Source organism: Rhincodon typus, chromosome 28, assembly GCF_021869965.1.
Source record: "Rhincodon typus isolate 14 chromosome 28, sRhiTyp1.1, whole genome shotgun sequence".
Taxonomy (NCBI): domain Eukaryota; kingdom Metazoa; phylum Chordata; class Chondrichthyes; order Orectolobiformes; family Rhincodontidae; genus Rhincodon; species Rhincodon typus.
Genome location: NC_063359.1, coordinates 26835478 through 26854213, shown reverse-complemented (window position 1 = coordinate 26854213; position 18736 = coordinate 26835478). Strand labels below are relative to the sequence as shown.

The following is an 18736-nucleotide window of genomic DNA, read 5'->3' as shown; positions in this document are numbered from 1 at the left end:
CTCCATATCACTTGGAGTCTCTTTTGGAAATTACAGTGCCATTTGATGAGCGCTATTTGACATGAGCAACAAGTAGTGCCTGGGAAGCAAAGCAACATGAGGGAAGCAATAGGATCATCTGTAGTGTTGAATTTCTCTAACAAATCAGATCAGTTGAACAGACAAAGACTATGGCCGATGCTGTATCCATTTCACATTGAACAAAGGAAGTAAATTAGCGGTGCAGTAAGAGGACCTAAACTAATCTACAAGTCAAGGAGGGGATCTTAATGAATTTAAGATTTCAGATCCAAGCAGGGGAGGCGACAGCCTAGCGGTATTATCACTAGACTGTTAATCCAGAGACCCAGATAATGTTCTGGGGACACAGGTTCAAATCCTGCCATAGCAGATGGTGGAATTTGAATTCCATAAAATATCTGGAATTAAGAATCTAATGACGACTGTGAATCCATTGTCGATTGTCGGGGAAAAACCCACCTAGTTCGCTAATGTCCTTTAGGGAAGGAAACTGCCATCCTTACCTGGTCTGGCCTACATGTGACTCTAGACCCACAGCAATGTAGTTGACTCCCAACTACCTTCTGGGCAATTAGAGATGGGCAATAAATGTTGCCTAGCCAGCAACGCCCTCATCCCGTTAATGAATAAATTTTAAAAATCCAGTTGTGTGTATGAAACTGAGGAAGGTAGCTCACATCTCTCTGGGCCGCCAAGTGCAATCTTGCTCTCACCCTGACAACATCTACATACACAAGTCTCAATTTTACCTGCAAAAGGGATTCATGTCTCTGATAGATTTCAGTAATTTCCCCACTTGTAATGTTAAACCAATACATTGGGCAATGGGTGATACCTCTCTCCTGATTTTCCAAGCCCAAATTTCAATTCCTGAGTCCAAGAAACCATGTGTGAAATCATGACCAATCCCTAAAACTTTCCTTACCTTCTTGTCATACGCCGAGATAGAAATGGTTAACGTTGTGGAAACTCGTTTGTCTCACAGGGATACAGGTGGAATCACTGCCTGACAGCAGATCTTCATCAGGGTTTTGTGAGTAAGTCAACCAGGAGTTCAGGAATGACTGCAATTCCAGTCAGGGTAATGTGTGAATGGAGGAGCCCAGGAGTAAGGTGACCTCACATTTCCTGGAGCTCAAGAGGCAGCAAGACCCCAACCAATTTTTAAAGAAAAAACACCTTTCTGGGCATCTTCTCGCCCTTGCTAGAGTTTCTGGAAGGCAGTGCACCATGTGCCAAAAATTAAAACTAGTGTACAGAGAAAAGTCGTAATCAGAAAAGCTAATGGAACTTTGAATTTTATCTCATGGGGGTTGGAATGCCAGTCTGTGGAAATTATGCTTTAATTGGAACCATAGAGGAAACTATGTTTCATTCCAGATTCTAAACATCAAGGATTTATCGCTATACAGCGCATAGCTGAACGGTCGAATTATGAAGTGCTGATCCAGGTTTAATATGATGAACAAATTTGTAAGGGTAAGTACAGAGAGTTGATTTCCTCTGCCGGAGGTATTTTTTTCATTCATTCACAGGATTGGATTGTCACAGGCGAGAGTAGCATTTATTGCTCATTCCCAATTGCCCTCAAAAAGTGTTGGTGAGGTGCCATCTTAAACTGCTATAGTTTATAGGGTATAGTACACCCACAGTGCTGCTTGAAGAGCAGTTCAGAGAGTTCAAAGATCTTGACTCAGCAACAGTGAAGGAACAGCGGTATAGTGCCAAGTCTGGTGGCTTGGAGGGGAACTTGCAACTGGTTGAGATACCACGCATCTGCTGCCCTTACCCCTCCAGGCAGTCGAAATCAGAGCTTTGGAAGTGCCAAGGGGCTTTGGTTAGTTGTTGCAATGCATGTTATAGGTGGTACACATTACTGAGTTAGGGGTGTTAGACGGATGCCAATCTAAAGAGCGTTTTGGTTCTAGATGGTGTACAGCTTCCTGACTGTTGCTGGAGCCGGACTAATCCAGGCAAGGAATATTCTATCAGACTCCTGAACTGTGCCTTGGTGGATGACGGACAGGCTCTGAGAAGTAAGGAGGTATTTCACTTGGCACAGAATTCCCAGTCTCTGACCTACTCTTGTGGCTACAGTATTTATACAACTGGTCCAGTGAAATTTCTGGTGAAGAGTAAATCCCTGGATATTAATAGTGGGGATTTCAGTAATGGTAATACAGTTGAATTTTAAGAGGTAATGGTTCGATCCTTTCTTGTTGGAGATGGTACTTGACTGTATGAACATTACTCATCACTAAACAGCCTGATCCAAACAAAGGAGCAAATTCTTAACAAAGCTGATGATTTAGGACTGCAAACAATAAGCATTTTTCCAATAAAGGATGGTAGAAATCTGGAACTCAACCCCAAATGACTGTGGATGTTAGATTTACTGAAATTGCCAAGACGGTGATGAAGAGATTTTTATTGGATAGGGAATCTGGAGCGAAGGTAGAGAATGGATTTGAATTATAGATCAGTCAAGATTTAATTGAAAACGACAACAGGTCTGAAGGGCTGAATGTCCTGTCCCAATCCTTCTACGACCCTATGAAATTAGGGATAGATGCTGCTGCTAACATTAAGATTTGTTGTCAGCCTAATTCTAATTGTTAAAATGGAATGTTTTTAATCAGCTCGGCAGTCTACCTCCAGACAGCTAACTAATTAAATAAAACAAGGTGGAACTGACTTATTTTTCTATTAGTGTCTGTCATAACCCCATGATGTCCCAAAGTATTTTACAACCAATTAACTCCATTTGAAGTTGTACTGTCGTTGTCTTGCTGCCTTTGCTGTTGACGTATATTTTGAGATTTTGGAATTATCTGGTTTCTAATTAAATGTCAGCATGATTTCCCTTCAACGTTCTTCCAATTTTACTTACTTTAAAAATTAATCGGTTAAGTTATTACTCTATCTTTACTATAATTATTGTTGTTCCACAGTAATGATGGAGTTCATGGTTCAACTATAATTAGGAGCACAAACTCTTCCTTGGGAGATAAAGACGACCAGCTCAGTAGCCTACTGTAACTGCACTTCCTAAAATTGTTTTTAAGTCATGTCAAGTTCTGAACACGAAAACATCAAAATTAAAAAGGGGATTTGTGAACAGATCAAAAAAAAGTAACAAATTTGCATCCCCTCCCCACCCAAATATACGGTTTGAAAGTTTGCCATCATCTGTCTGTTGGAAAACAGCTGCCTTTAAGATTTGAAATATCAAACAAGTAGCGGAAGGAAAAAAAAAATTCAACAAATTTTCTTTTCTCGGGAGTACTGCAACCACTTCAATGATCCGCAGTAATCTGGAAAACCACTGATACACAGCTGAAATAAATTAGCTTTCAAGTTTTGGATTAATTAGAGGGTAGCACACCACAACTTCATTTCGGGCTGTATGAGCTATGCACTGACAGCCCACATTTTGACAAATGTTGTTCTACACTGTTTGCCAGAACTAAATCCATAGCAACCATTGCTCAACAGTAGGTTAATGCCCTCATCCTTAAGGGAATAAAAATAGATTATATTCAGGGTAATAAACATTTGCTAAAGTCACAGATGTAGTGCCTTTGCACAATTTCTTATCACTCACATCTTGGGTAGAACTTAATTGCCTCTTCCCAGGTATTAGGGAGGGTACGAGGGGATGCAGGGTGGGGGCACTGCTGCCTTCTGGGAACCAGATGGGTTTTTACAACAATCAATGATTGTTCTATTACTGATGGTTAGTTTTCAATTTTAATTGACTTAAATTTCTGTCAGTCGCCATGGCGGGATAATGAACCCATGTCTCCACAGCACTAGTCTGGATCACCAGTGCAGTGAGATTACAAACACTTCTCCAAAGTATGTGCAGTGGTTATCCGCATGGTCTTTTCAATGCTTTAAAACAACAACTCAGTTACCTGGCTCCTTCTTGACCATAATCACTGCCATCACTAACTACGTCCTAGGACAGAGAGTCATACAACATAGAAACAGACCCTTCGGTCAGACTAGTCCATGCCAACCATGTTCCCAAATTAATCTAATCTCACCTGCCTGTGTTTAGCCCATATCCCTCCAACTTTTCCTGTCCATGTACTTATCCAATTGTCTGCTGTATCTATACCTGCATCCACCACTTCCTGTCAACATATTAAAAGAATTTATACATATTGCTTTTCAACAGTTTGTGGCAGGAAAATGTGCACTTGAAGCATCTTTTGTGTGAACAATTGTTTTTCTAACGTCTTCCATTTAATTTTATTTGTTATCGTTTTAAACATCTTGTCACTGTTTCTCTAACATTTATAACCGAGCTTTTAATAAAAAGCATTTTTTCAATACCTTTACATAACTGTAACACTCATCCTGATAACATGCTGGAGAATACATGTTACATAGTTTCCATTTTTCTATTCTTATAATGATGGGGAGCCCAAAGCTGCACAGGACATTCAGACTCTGGTCTAACTAAAGGTTTTGTTGAAGTTCAACTCTCTCCCTACTCTTCTATATTCTGCGCATTTAAATTTAAAAAAAACTAGGTTCTATTCCTCTTTTTACGGCTCTTCCGACATTCCAACACTAACTGCACATCTAATGTCATAAGTGTTTTGAGATGTTTCAAGGCCATAAAAAAACCCATTGTAACAAAAAGTTTTTTTTATTTTCTTACCTTTATCTACTTCACCATCTTTAATGACCTGTGCTTTGTACCACAACAGCCTACAGCTGTTCCACTTCATTTCCTACTTAAGATGTATCTCAAATCGATATTCTTACTTCCAAGTATATTGTTTCACTGAAGTGTCGTGGCCATTACCTGCACACCAGCATGGACATCTCCAGTCTCCGCAAGCATCCCCATAATGGGCAATGCATAAATTCAAAAATTTGTACAATAGTAAGGATGCAGTGTTTTATTTAGCAACAGTTAGGAAGAAAATTGTAAAAAGTAAGGGACGGTTGCGAGGAGAAATTGAGGTAAAAGGAAGACTAGAAAGGCAAAGACAGATTTTTGCTGTTATTTAATTGTTCAGGATTATAATAACAAAACAACGACTCTTGGTTTTGAGCATGACTGTGTTAGGATTTATCTTAGCGCTATGGTGTGTGAACTGAATACTTCAAAAAAAAACAAAAGCGCAGGAAGGCTGGAATAACCTTAGGGCAGAGGGCAAGCTGAAACTCTCAATCATGTCTTTGTTAGGTCTAGGCTTTTTTTTAAAATTCACTCATGGAATGCTGGTATCTTTGGCCAGGCCAGCATTTATTGCAATTCCTTTCTTAACAGACGCTGGTGAACCAGATGAGTTTTTCTGACAATCGGCAATTGTTTCATGGTCATCATTAGACTGTTAATTTCAGATTCTTTATTAAATTCAAATTCTACCATCAGCCATGGTGGGATATGAACCCAGGTCCCCAGAACATTAGCGGAGTTTCTGGATTAATAGTGTAGCAATAATATCATTAGGCTATTGTCTTCCCCATATTAACTTAACCATGCTAATGCACAGTTGGTTAGTTTCCCATATTCCACCCTCCACAAATTTGAGGTCACCCAAAATTCTGCTGCCCATGTTTTGTTTCACATCACGACCTGTCCCCCTATTACCCCTGTACTTGCCATTGTGCTTTGACCGTCTGCTCTGGCTTTTCCCTGAAATGTACAATGTATAATCTCGTGCCTTACCTCTGGTTGTATCGCTTTGAATACTGGGACGTCCATTAAAGTGATCTGACTCTGTAATACACAAGGTAAATCAGTCACTTATTTTTTAATCCTGACATTATTTTAGCCATACGTGCGCAACATCTTGTGGAAATTTCAAAACTTATACAATTTCATTCTCGTTTGTACAAACCAACTTAAAGCTCTTTATTTGTGAAAATATTTGTAATCAATTCATGATTTTTGAAGAGGGTCTCCTTATTTACTTTTCTTTATAGATATTAAAAAGCATTTGTTTTGTCTTAGATTGTATCTAATTGTATCAATTTTTGTATTTAATTGTATGATTGTGTCATTATCAGAATGGCTACAATAGAACAATTTAGGGTTTTAAATTAATTTGCTAAATAGGCAAATTCATAGAACCAAGTCTGTGCCATGAAACATTCAAGTTGAAAATTTCTAACATGTTCCCAAATTTCCAAGAGGAAAATTGATAGGATAGGAACTGCAAATTGCTACTCTGTACTGCTCGAGAAGTGCATATCCAGAAAAGCAGCTCTTTCACTGCGAAACCTCTTCTAAGGATGCCTAACCTGAAGAAGTTACACCCCTCTCTTTCAAATTCTGTCAGCTTTGCACATTTAGGATTATTTAAAGCTTTACTGTATACAATTTTAAAATATTATGCTATAAGAATGTCCTGTAACACATCTGTGCTCACACAACAAAATTAGAAACTCCATTCGAAAGATGAGATGCCAACAGTTCAAAATAATATATTGCCTTTCTTGCCAGCATCACTTTTGGACCCAATGGGCTAAACTGGCGATTTTTATGATGCTACAAGATGGTGTCTTTTGGGTTTTTCTACTGTTAGAGTGTGATGAACAAAGACAAAAACTCATTTGAAAGAAAGATTGCAAATGAAGTTTGCAGTGGAAATAAGAGGGATTTAGTGGGCAAATACCTTCAAGGGCAAAACAGGAGAGGTTAGAGGTCAGCAGATATTAAAGCAGTGATACCAGCACAACAAGGGCTGTTAAAATAGCTGGAAACATGACTCAGAGAAAAAAACATAAACAAGAATTAAAAGGAAAGAGAAAGGAATGTGGCAGGCAGTAAGAAAATAAATGAGAATATCAGCTATTGAGGTGTAGAGGACAATAGCTGATCTACAAAGGGGGTCTACAGTGGACAACCAAAAAGCAGCAGCTGTAGAAGTGATACTGGACGAGGCATGAGTGTGGAGTGCCAGAGGGATTGGGAATGATGTGAGAAAAGGGTGAAGAGTAATAGCAGTCATGGTAGAAAATGTGGGAAGAATTTAAGAATCTAGCACTGGATCTGTCCTCTAAATAGCAGCTACTGCAGACCAGTGCTGATGTCTCAAGACTGTGCCATTAACAGCAGGTACTACAGCCCAATATCAATTCTTCTTGTGAAGCGTTTTTGAATAGTTATACAGTGCAATTTAAATTCAAGAATTTCTTTTTGTTAAATGAACACTTTGATTTTCTATTTGGCCAGAGGAAAAGGAAAAAAAAAACAAAGATCACCAGACATACTCGACAGTAAATAAACTTTGAAGCCCAAATTACAAACAGATTACATCATGGCTCAGAATTTGCAGAAGCTCAGACCTGAAATGGGATATGGCACATGTAATAAACTCCATGGAAAATGTACACTTACTGCAAACTCCTCAGGTGTTACTTTAAGCACATCAAATACAACTGCGTCATAGCTTTTCATTGCATAGTCAGCATAGGGTCCATCGAGAGAGTCTGAACTACTACTGCCCTGAAAGAAAACAAGAGAACCTTAAATGTAACTCCTTTGAATAAGCATTAACAAATATGTCTTCTTGCAAAATTCTCTCAAACATGGTAATGCTTCTGAAAGGATCATCAAGTGACAGAAATGGATGTTTTTTCACACTTAAAGCAAATTATCATCAGACACTGCATGATATATTGTCAAAAACAGCACACTTCCAATAATGATAAATCTTCATCATGATTTTAAATGAAACTCCTACAAACAAAGCAGTTTTTAATGATGTTACTGCTGATGAGTTGGCTTTGTTAAAAAAGCTTCTGAAGGTTCTGCAATAACTTATGTACACAACAAATCTCTACATTTCAATAGACGGTGGGCAACATTACAGGAAATTTACACAAAATAAGAGCTATCTTAACCCAGTTAGGACCTGGATTCATTTGCTGAGAGGTAGAGGAGGCACCTTCAAAAGAGAACTCGATAATAATCTGAAGAGAAAGCACATGGAGAGCTAAGGGCAAAAGGTGAGAGTGTGAAATGAGGCAGAGGATGGCACAGACATTCAAACACAATAGCTCCATAATTCTAGCACTGAATGCAAGATGGAGGAAGTCCCAAGCCTCACCTGCTCAAAGCTCCTTCTATGACCATAGCTAACTGAGTTCTCCTTTTTGTTCCCCCATCAGAAGGAGCATCTGGGGTCCCAGAATGATAATGATGGCTACCAAGGGTAAAGATGGCACAAAAGTTGAGCACCAATTCTGCTTCTAAGTGGGTAGGTACACCTTGTTCAAGTAGAACTATGTCTGCCAACCATGCGTTAGGTCCTGCTAGATGGCCCTTGATATAGGTGATGACCAATGCTAACTCCACATGCACCCTTCCTCTGAAGGCAGTGGTGATATGTAGATAAACAACAATGAAGATTCTCAGATATTTCAGCTCAAGGTTGGGATCTGCAGAGTTTCAGTCCCAAAGCGTTGACCCGTTAAGCAGAAAGCTGGGGGTCGGCATCCCAATGCCAAGATACCCAGCAACAAATTAAGTCTTAGACTAGATTTGCAGCACCTTGCTGTGTACCTACAGGAGAAGAGTTTTAGGAGGAATAAGGATAGGGTACAGCAAGATCAGTTCATTTTGAATTGCAACTGTGTTGTGCCATTTCGAATAGATACAGCAAGTGGAACTGTCCGCCACAGTAAACATTCCACAGAGAATTAAACACCACAAAGAATTCAGCAATTTGAAAGGGACTTTTTTTTTCAAATTAATGCAGAGGCAATTCTGAGTCATTCAACCAGAAACCAATCAGACCCTGACAGACAGTGTGCAAACTAAAGTGTCGTTCAGAATTGACCAGGATAGAGACACTGGTCATACTGGTACTGAGTGTTAGATGAGCTGGAAACAAGAATGTTCCTGTTGTTTTGGTGAGAGAGCAGACTGCAGGGAGCTCCTCACATTTTCTTCTCTCTTTTCTTGGGCTGTCACTGGGGGAGTTGACATGTTATTACTCAATGATTAAAAATGGATGCTTCTTTAAAATTGAAGTCAATTCTTAGGCCCTCAGAATTCACAAAAGAGAGGGGAGAGAGGATAGGAAACGGTTTAAATCACAATGTCACGAACAAAACCAGAAGTTGCCAGAAAAGCTCAGCAGGTCTGGCAGCATCTGTGAAGAAAAAAAAAAATCAGTTGTGAATGTTTTGGGTCTGATGACCGTTCCTCAGAACTTGGTTAGGAGGGACGGTGAATACCCGACAGGAGGTGGGGTTGGGGGAGGGGATGGAGTCAGAGAGGAGGGGAGGAACGTTCCAGAGGGCTGTGGGTATCTGTGAATTGTTGCAACTTGTGGGCCTTGATGCCTGAAAGGAGATGAAAAAGTTTCTTGTTAGCACGGCGAATGAGCTGGAGGATGAAGTGGAACTGCGGAGTGGTGCAGCCCTGAGCCAGTGTGTTACGATGCTGTTGGAGAGAAAGGTTGAGAGTGTGCATGTGACGCCGCATGGCCCTGAGCGTGGATCTCAGGATGCGGCGAGAGCAGCTGTCTGTTGAGCATTGAACATCACGGAGATATCTGTGATCCTGGGAGGATTCAAAACATGAGGGATAAAACTTCAGTTGGAATCCATGTGGGGTGAGTCTGAGGCGGAGGCAGTCACTGAGGAATGTGGTATGGCTGTGGAAATGAGTTTTAGCAAATACCTGGTCAAACACCAGGAGTGACAGTGAAATTAATGTCAGTGGAAAGATTAGAACAGAAATCCCGTTGGAGAGAGGAGCAGAAGTTCTTCAAGGTAGGCATACCCAGAAAAGATGTGGCAGTAGTTAAATACTAAATAAAACCCGAAAGAACTGCGGATGCTGTAAATCAGAAACAAAAATAGAACTTGCTGGAATAGCTCAGCAGGTCTGGCAACATCTGTGAAGAAAAAATCAGAGTTAAAGTTTCGGGTCTGGTGACCCTTCCTCAGAACTCGGAATTTAATAATTGCTGAGACAATAGGAGTCTCTGTTGCTGAACCTACCAACGTTCACTGGACCAGCAAATCTCACCCTGTTTTGAATTGCAAATGTGCGCACCATGTCCCACAGGGAGGGCTGGATCTCAGGCCACCTGTTTGAGCGGCAAGAACTTTGACCAGAGGATAACTAAGCAGGGAGAGTCCTAGGATTCTGACCCGCACTCAGGAAACTCAGAGGCTAAATCCAGCACATTTCAAAAAAGGTTTTAAAACTTACACTTTTGGCTTCAAAGTAACAATATGGGTCTGGGCATCTAGTTGAGGCCTATTAGTTAGGCAGAATGTGGAGATTAACTAAGCCTACCTTTCCTAATCCGACACCTTATCATTCTGAGGGCTGGAAAGTAGGCCTGACACAAGCTTCACCTGCTCATTCATTGGCAATCTTACTTAAGGCTGGTTATACAGCAGGATTGTACATGAGGTTGTGCAGCAGATTCCCAGAGGTTAAGTCCCTCAGCATGACCAACTCCTTGCCTAACCGGTGGTCCTTTAGATGCACTCCCATGGAAGCTATGGCAGCTCTGCACTTTAACATAACAACAATTTCCACATCCCTTGATTGGTTTCTGCCAAAGAAAGAACTCTGAATTTGCTGCCAGCTTATCAGAATTGGTGAATGCATTTCCTGTTGTTTTAAAAGTCATACTCTTTCCGAAAGTGCAACGTTTTCACATCTTCAGGTCCAGCAATGAGGCATGTGCATGTAAACAGTTGTCTTCAGACCTGGTGACTTCCAAACATCAACCACATTGAAGTTTTTGGGCAATCTCCTCTCCAATCAAATCTACTTCATGCTGTACATAAGGTTACATTGACAAAAGTTCAATTAACTTTTTCAAGGTGGCCAAACATTTGCACATCCACCAAACTGCCAGGTACAACAAAGTGGTAACATGGTTAGCATTACTAATATTTCACACAAGTATCTGATCTGTAGCAATAACTTGAATCTAAAAATCACTTCCAACGTAGTAAAACATCAACACAGTTCTTACAAGTAACATCTAATGGGGGAGGAAATAAGAGTCCTTTTGAGAAAAAGTAAGGAACAAATTATGTAGGACAATAAAATCTCAGGACATGATCCCCTGGCCAGATTGTAACAGACATTGAGACAGGACATAAACCAGGTTTGCATCAGTCTGTAAGTTATTAAGTATCATATTTTATCTCCCATCTCAGGAGTGTCATTTACAACCCTAGAGATACGTTTGTGTTCCTTTTGGAACAGCTCCCTGATCAAAATACTTTGAAAACTCAATGACCTTTCTAATTTGGATTGGGGTGACTACGTGCATTTCTATGAAATAGTTACTGAACAACAAAGATAAAGTAATTGATGGGAAAAAGGCAGGAAATGACACAGCAAAGGATTAACACATGACATAACATTGGAGATTGATAGGTTTAGTGTTGAACAGAATTATAACTTAAAACATTTAGCCGTAATGGCAGAGATATGTTTGTAAAAACATCCCTTCCACTAAGTGAAGCAACAACAGCTAGAGGACAAGGTAACAGCCCTATAGATAAAACTAATGACCATATTGTAGCCTGCTGGATCTTCATTTCAAACTCTAATGCTGCAACTACAACCTAATCTTCACCAAAATTACATTGCTTTCCCTTGGATGATGGTGCCATACAGATCCAGTGTTTTAGCAACAAACTAACAAAGATAATTCACATGTATTTAGTACCCCTCAGTCAACTGGCTGGGATGGTCTTCTTCTGGGTGTTAGAGGTGCTGTGTTTGGTGAGGTGCTGTCAGCAAAACCTTGTAGTGTGATTGAAGTTACCTGGAGGTGGTACACACAGCTGCCATTCTGGGTTGAAGAAAGTAAATGCTTAAGGTGGTGGATGAGATGCCAATCAACCAAGCTGCCTTGCCCTAGATGGTGTTGAGTTTCTTAAGTCTTATTGGTCATCCACACGAGTGGAAAATATTCTATTGCACTCTTTACTTGGGCCTTGCAGATTGTGGACAGGTTTTGTGGAGTCAGGAGATCACCTACTGAGACATATCCAACCTCTGGTCTGCACTTAGCCACAGGACTTTTGTAGCCAGTCCAGTTACGTTGCAGAATCCAGAGATTCCGCAATGACTGCAAATAAATGGCAAAGAATGGAGACTAGATTCTTGCTTGTTAGAGATGGTCATTACCCGGCATTCGTCAAATGCATGTATTACTTTGCCACTTATCTGCTGCAACCCTGGTGTTGTCCAGGTCTTTCCGCATGTGGACTTCATCAGCAGAGAAATTGGAATTGGAATTGGAATTGGAATAAACCCAAAGCGGTTAAAAATACCAAGGCTCAGATCTCAAAGACACATTGGATCAACAGACTGCACTTTCACCTCTGGGACCTGGCTTTGAGTGCAACCTAGACACACGGAATAAATTTTTTCTCCTGTTCAAGCCGACCGTAAGGATCCTACAATATTGACATGATCATAATTCTTCACAGATTGTCAGCAAATTAGAACTGTTAAGAAATGCCACAAAGATACCTGCTGATGGAATGAGAATTCACATTGGTGCTTAAGGATTTCTGTCCTGAAACTGGAACTGGGGCACATTCTGGGAGTGCAGACACAGTACTGTATAACAGCCAACCAAGAAGATTTTGATGATGGCAGCATCAGCTTCCACTCAAAATGGTGAATGATATTCTCTCTTTTGTTGACCTTGTTCATTCAATGGACAGGAGACATTTCAGAACAATGAAGGTTTGAAGAGACCATAACAACAATTTCAGATTCCTTCCGAAACTGACAGTTGGGTTAATTAAATCAGTGTAACCGAGCAAAGAGGAGATCACAGATTACTTTATTCAATTGGTCACACTATGTGTATTATTGTACATAGAAAGAATAAAATCTCTCTCTCTCCCACCAAAACTTGGCACGTCTCCCATTTTATATTGAGACCACATTTGAAATAACACCACAAAGGGTGGTACCCTGTCACCAGGTCACACGTTACGTACAAGTGCATCGTACATGACACTGACCCAGCAAGCTCAGAGCCAGCCCCTAGAGTGAACAGAACCTCTGGCTGACAGATATAAACAGGAGTGTCAGGGCTCCCTGATTGGGGCGGTTAATCTAGTCTAATCAGGGAACTCATATTTCTGAGGTCCACCTGATGACCTCATTCCAATCACTACACCATTCTTTTTTTTATTTTTGCCTTTCAAAGGTACATTTTTTTCTTATCACTATTAGTTTGCAAATTTTTCTCACTAGAGTTTAATTATGGGGCATCTCTCTACTCCTTGCTTGAATCTTTCATTATTCTGTCTGTACCTCTATTTTGTTCCTCTGTACTTTGGTTCTTCATCACTCTCCATTGAACACTCAGTATACCTTGTACTCTATTTCCTTTCTCCCTGTCAGCTAACTAAGACACAGAAAGGAACTGTAACTATTCACATCATTGGTGCTGTTACAATCAAGATATATTCATTGGCAACTTCTTCTGAGGTACAAATGCTCAATCGTTTCATGCAACGCTGGTAACAACAGCCAGTAGTAAAATGTGCCATTCCTAACCAAATTAAAAATTAGTATTAAATGAGAACATAGAAATAAGCCTTTCAACCTATTAGTCCTGGTCTGCCTTTTGATTAGATCTATACTTCATTTACATTTACCCACCTTATTTAGCTCCGCATTGTGATGATGCCGTTACTTTAAAAGGTTATTTTGGCCTGGGTTTTTTTGGCGAGGTTGTAAAAGGCTGAACTGAGTACTGAACACGGCTTAAATAAACAGCTTAGGAGGCCTTGGGTTCTTATTTAAAAACAGCCTGAATGGGTGTGGCTAATTCTCACAGATCCAGATTTCTGGGTTTTGGTTTTTTTCAGTAGCATCAGAAGCTTTTTGGGGGTCTCAGAAGAGTTGGAAGCTTCAGTAAATGATTCCTAGCTGCTATTTTCTCTTGACTTTTTATTCCTCCTGGAGTGGAGAACTTCATAGAAGAATCTGTGCCTGAATTTGTCTTTTTGCCAAGGAGTATGTTTATGGGATGTTACTATATTGGAACAGTTAATTAGTAATAGGCACTGTATCTATTATTTGGTTAAGTTTTCCAATGGTTAAGTTATTCTAACTTCCTCTTTCTTTTGTTTGTATGTTAACTGTAGTGTTTAAGTAAATCGTGTTTGGCTTATCGAGTGGTTTGACCAGTTGCATCACATCTGGAACATGGTACTTGCCATCCACCTTCAAAATAAGGAAAAGTTAGGGTCTAGGCTACCTTCTTAAAGTATTTTGAGGGGATCTGATCTGGTCTATAAAAGCTTGTGCCAGCACTAATCTATCACCATTCTCTGGAGAGCATCAAATTGTCTGAGAGAACAAGATGCAGTGACTAGAACAGTATGTTGCAAACTGGGCAGAGTTTAACATCCCTGGAAGTGGGGTGAGGATAGGAGTCACGCTATCAAGATGTGTAGTGTTTATTGTTCCCCTGGAACAATGTAGATTGCCACTGCTGCTGCCACCAGTAAGTTAGACCATTATGCACATAATCCATTAAATTCACTGACAAATTCCATTACTGCTAACTTCCATCTGTCATTGGTAAAGACGCTGTATATTTTATGAGTATTGACACTCAAATTTAGAGAAATTGCTATTGACAAGCCTGGAACGCACTGCCAGAAGAGGCGGTGGAAGCAGGCACATTAAAGACATTTAAGAGGGACCGAGATGGGTACAAGAATAGGGAGGGAATAGAGGGATATGGATTGAAAAATGGCAGGTATGTTTTTAGATTAATTAGGACATGATGGTCGGCACAGGCTTGGAAGGCCGAAGGGCCTGTTCCTGTGCTGTATTTTTTCATTTGTTCAATAACATTGGCTGGACCCCTAATATATTGGCATGAGATTTATTCAATTTGCTATTTTAGGAAAAACTGGCTAACACAGCTTTTATAAATGTCAGAGGAATATAACAGTCTTCAAATATTACTGACAGTAATTTCTAGCCTTTAGTCTGAATTAATGTCAAGTCTTCTTTGTTAATATATTCTTCGAAACAAAAAACGCAACATCATCAGTTTTAAATGCTCTTATTTGCAGCATTAGATATTCATCAAAAACACAGTGACATTCAACTTGAATTAATTAAAAAGCAGCTGTCACTGTAGCACTGCAGATCTCACTCTCCACATCAAATGCAAGATAGCAAGAGCACTTAAGAAGAAAACAGTGAGGAAATTGTGTGTGTGAGAGAGAGAGAGATGGAGAGCAGGTGTGAAATGTAAAAGAAAAGAAATGATACTGCTGCTGATGTGCAATTAGAAAACGAGTTCACCTCCACGTTTTCTAATGGCTACAAAAATTAACATTCCCTGAAAGTTTTCTATAATATACTAAAAATGTCTTCTCCTGAGAAAAAAAGTCCTAGTCTATCCAGCCTCTACTTATAACTCAAGCCTTCCATTCCTGGCCAGATCCTGATAAATCTCCTCTGAACCCTCTCCCACTTAATAATATCCTTCCTATAACTGGGCGACCAGAACTGTACACACTACTCTAGAAGAGGCCTCACCAACATCTTGTACTACATCAACATTCCAGCCCAAATCCTATACTTAAAAGGTCTGAGCAATGAAGGCAAGCGCATTAAATACCAAGATAGCTGGCATCCACTATGTCCCGGGCAGGAATTAAGGGCAAGAAGTCAGAGGCATCTATGACAGAAATAAGGACTTGCTTGATTCATCCATGGAATGATTTGCCATTTCCTATTATAGGCAGACTATCACAATTTGATGAAGTCTGCCATCGACTTTGTTGCATTGAAATGCACCAGTCATGATTCTGCCCACTCAGTTATTCCTTCTGTAATTTGGGCTCTCCATCATTTGCCCCAGTTTGTAGCTTAGTAGCGTCTGTGAGATTGGACATTCCTCATGATTTCAACTCCAGGTAAAGTGAATATTCCGAATAGAACCTCAATCCATGATACTTATCTATAATGTGGAAAGCAGGGACTGTGGAACAGCATTCATCATTTCCTGCTAATCCAGGAACATCCTTGCAACAAATAAAGAGAGCGATACATTTGATTTCATAAGTTTTTAAACAGTTAAGTAATTATGAAAGTTGGCTACCCTCACCTACTTCAAAAAGATAAAGGAAACAAGACCATTTATAGATAGGTCAGATTGATTGCTTAGTCTGCAAATACATAACTTGTTCCGGGTGTAAACCGAGTTATATGTAATGAAGGCAATAACAGGTATTTGCAACTGCAACATCTGCACCATATCATTAGCGTTCAATGGGGAACGCTCATGAAATCATTACAAATTCAGTGGATTAACTGAGATTGAAATGGCATTGAACAGCTCTGGAACTAGGGAAAAAAGGATGAGTTGTATTTACACAGTGCTTTCACAACTGAAAAATATTCATTCAAAACTACTTCATTGGCTGTGAGATATAGTCACTGCCATAATAAAAAGAAACCACAGCTCAGCCCAGCCATTCAATGACATTTCCATCACTGAATCTCCCACCATCCTCATGCCTGGGGGTTTCGATTTGACATGAAATTGAACTAGCCATATAAATACGTGGCTGCAGAACCAGATTGGAGGTGGGGGGCTTGTAGTGAGTAACTCATCTTCTGACTTTCCAGCGTCTGTCTTCCATCTAAAAGGACACGTTAGAAATATGATGGAACACACCCCACTTGTCTCGCTGAGTGCAGCTCCATCAACACCATCCACGACAAAGCAGCCTGCTTGATGGGCATCATATTAACGAAACACATTCCCTACACCACCAACACTGAGTAGCAGGCGTGTGTACCATCTACAAGATGCACTGCAGAAACTCACCAATGCTCCTTAGATAGCACCTTCCAAACCCACAATCACTTCCATCTAGAAGGACAAGGGCTGGGAACACCACCACCTGCAAGTTCTCCTCCAAGCCACTCACCATCCTGACTTGGAAATATATTGGTGTTTCTTCACTGTTGCTAGGTCAATATTGTGAAATTCCCTCTCTAATGGCACTGTGGGTCAACCTACAGCAAATGGACTGCAGCAGTTCAAAAAGGCAGCTCATCACCACCTTCCTAAGGACAATGAGGGACTGGCAATAAACACTGGCCCAGCCAGTGACACTTAAGTTATCTTAGAATCTTATAAAAGCAATCTGATAATGGTCAAATAATTTATCTTTGTTATGCTGATTGAGGGATTTCAAGGACATCAGGGACAACTCCCAGCTCTTCTTCAAAGTGTGGGCTCATTCACATCAGTAGGATGACATCTTCAACAGACCAGCACTCTGTCAGAACTACATCCAAGTGTTAGTCTGAAGTCTTTTTGCTCAGGTCAAACTTGTGATTCAGAAGAGACAAACTTATTAGAGACAAACTTACTGCTTCTCAAAAACTCTGATTGGTTGCAAGACTCTGCATGAAACACGTTCTAATAAAAATATGCAATTCTTGGCGTGGACAGGGATGAGATATAAAGTAAATTCCCCAACACCCCCTTCCTTTTGTCCGTAATTTGTATAGTTTAGTTTGAAAAGGTAGATGTGTGTTCCCGAATCCTCTTTAGTGCGAGGCCAATTTAAGTTGCCAGCAGCAGGACTTTCATGGATTTAAATAAGGAAGATTGTTTATTCACTCCTAACACTTCGTCAATCAACCATCAAGCACCATGGGAAGTTACAATTAAAGAAGCTAGATCATTTCTACAATAATCAAAGTCAAACAGAGCAGGTTACAACTCTTCCAAAGAAGAGTCATACTGGACTCAAGATGTTAATTCCATTTCTCTCTCCACAGATACTGCTACTTTTTGCTTTTATTTCAGATTTCTAGCATCCGCAGTATTTTGCTTTTAGTTAGCAGTTCATTTGCCTTTCAGCAAAACAGAGAGGTTTTCCACTCTGGAATCGCAGCCAAGTTCCATTCAGATGGCTTAGGTCTGATTTAGATTAACTGCAGAGGCCCTTTCAAAGTACCTACTGTTAAGCAGGTCATATAGACAGGTCTTGGTGGCTGCTGTACCTGGAGGTCCAACTTCTTAAAATTGTACTCGGAGGTTTATAGAAAAAGGCTGTAGTTGACTTTTAAATGACTTCAAGCACTGCAATACTTAAAGCCAAGAAGAGACATCCTTTCTCCACAGCTGTGACATAACTGCTGTTGATCTGGAGACTGCCTGGTGTCTCCTGGGTTTGGGAAATAGTACTTTCAGTATCAGAGAACAGTTTCAGACACACAGGTCAAAGTCCACTGATAATGAATACAATGTCTTTTGGACCTCAAACATTAATAACTGATCTCAATAGCTTTGTTCCTCGGCAATCTGGAGCCAGCCAGTCTCAGTCTATTGTCTTTATGTTTTGCAGTAAGCTTTAACAAAGCAGGTGTAAAGTTTCATACAGCAGTATCATTTAGGCATGCCCACTCATTCTGAGATTTCAACTTAGAACCTTCTAGAAACTTGCTAGTCTGTTGCATTTGCAAAAGTTTCCTCTCGATAGCAGCCATCTTAATAGTTCATCCAGGTCCATTTTAAAAGTAATACAGTTTTACAAACATTGTAAAATCTTCATGCATGTACCAACGTAACACAGCTTATGGACCAACTGTAACTTCATTTGTTTTAGGCACTATACAAGATTCATTGCTGCCATGTTTAACCTCTCTGTATACATTCTTACCAATTCATTTTAACTCCAGGTCTGT

The 18736-nt window shown here is 40.1% G+C and overlaps 1 protein-coding gene across 6 annotated transcripts in view; it reads right to left on the bottom strand.

Annotated features, from left to right (window-relative positions):
- ralgps1 (Ral GEF with PH domain and SH3 binding motif 1) overlaps positions 1-18736 on the bottom strand; it is a 679153-nt gene that overhangs the window by 502713 nt on the left and 157704 nt on the right. For all 6 annotated transcript variants that reach the window (XM_048613656.1, XM_048613661.1, XM_048613657.1 and 3 more), the window contains exons 3-4: positions 7388-7495; positions 5714-5764 (exon numbers count right to left, since the gene is read on the bottom strand). In XM_048613656.1, coding sequence (XP_048469613.1) covers positions 5714-5764; positions 7388-7495 — 159 coding nt within the window. The remainder of the gene's footprint in view (positions 1-5713; positions 5765-7387; positions 7496-18736) is intronic.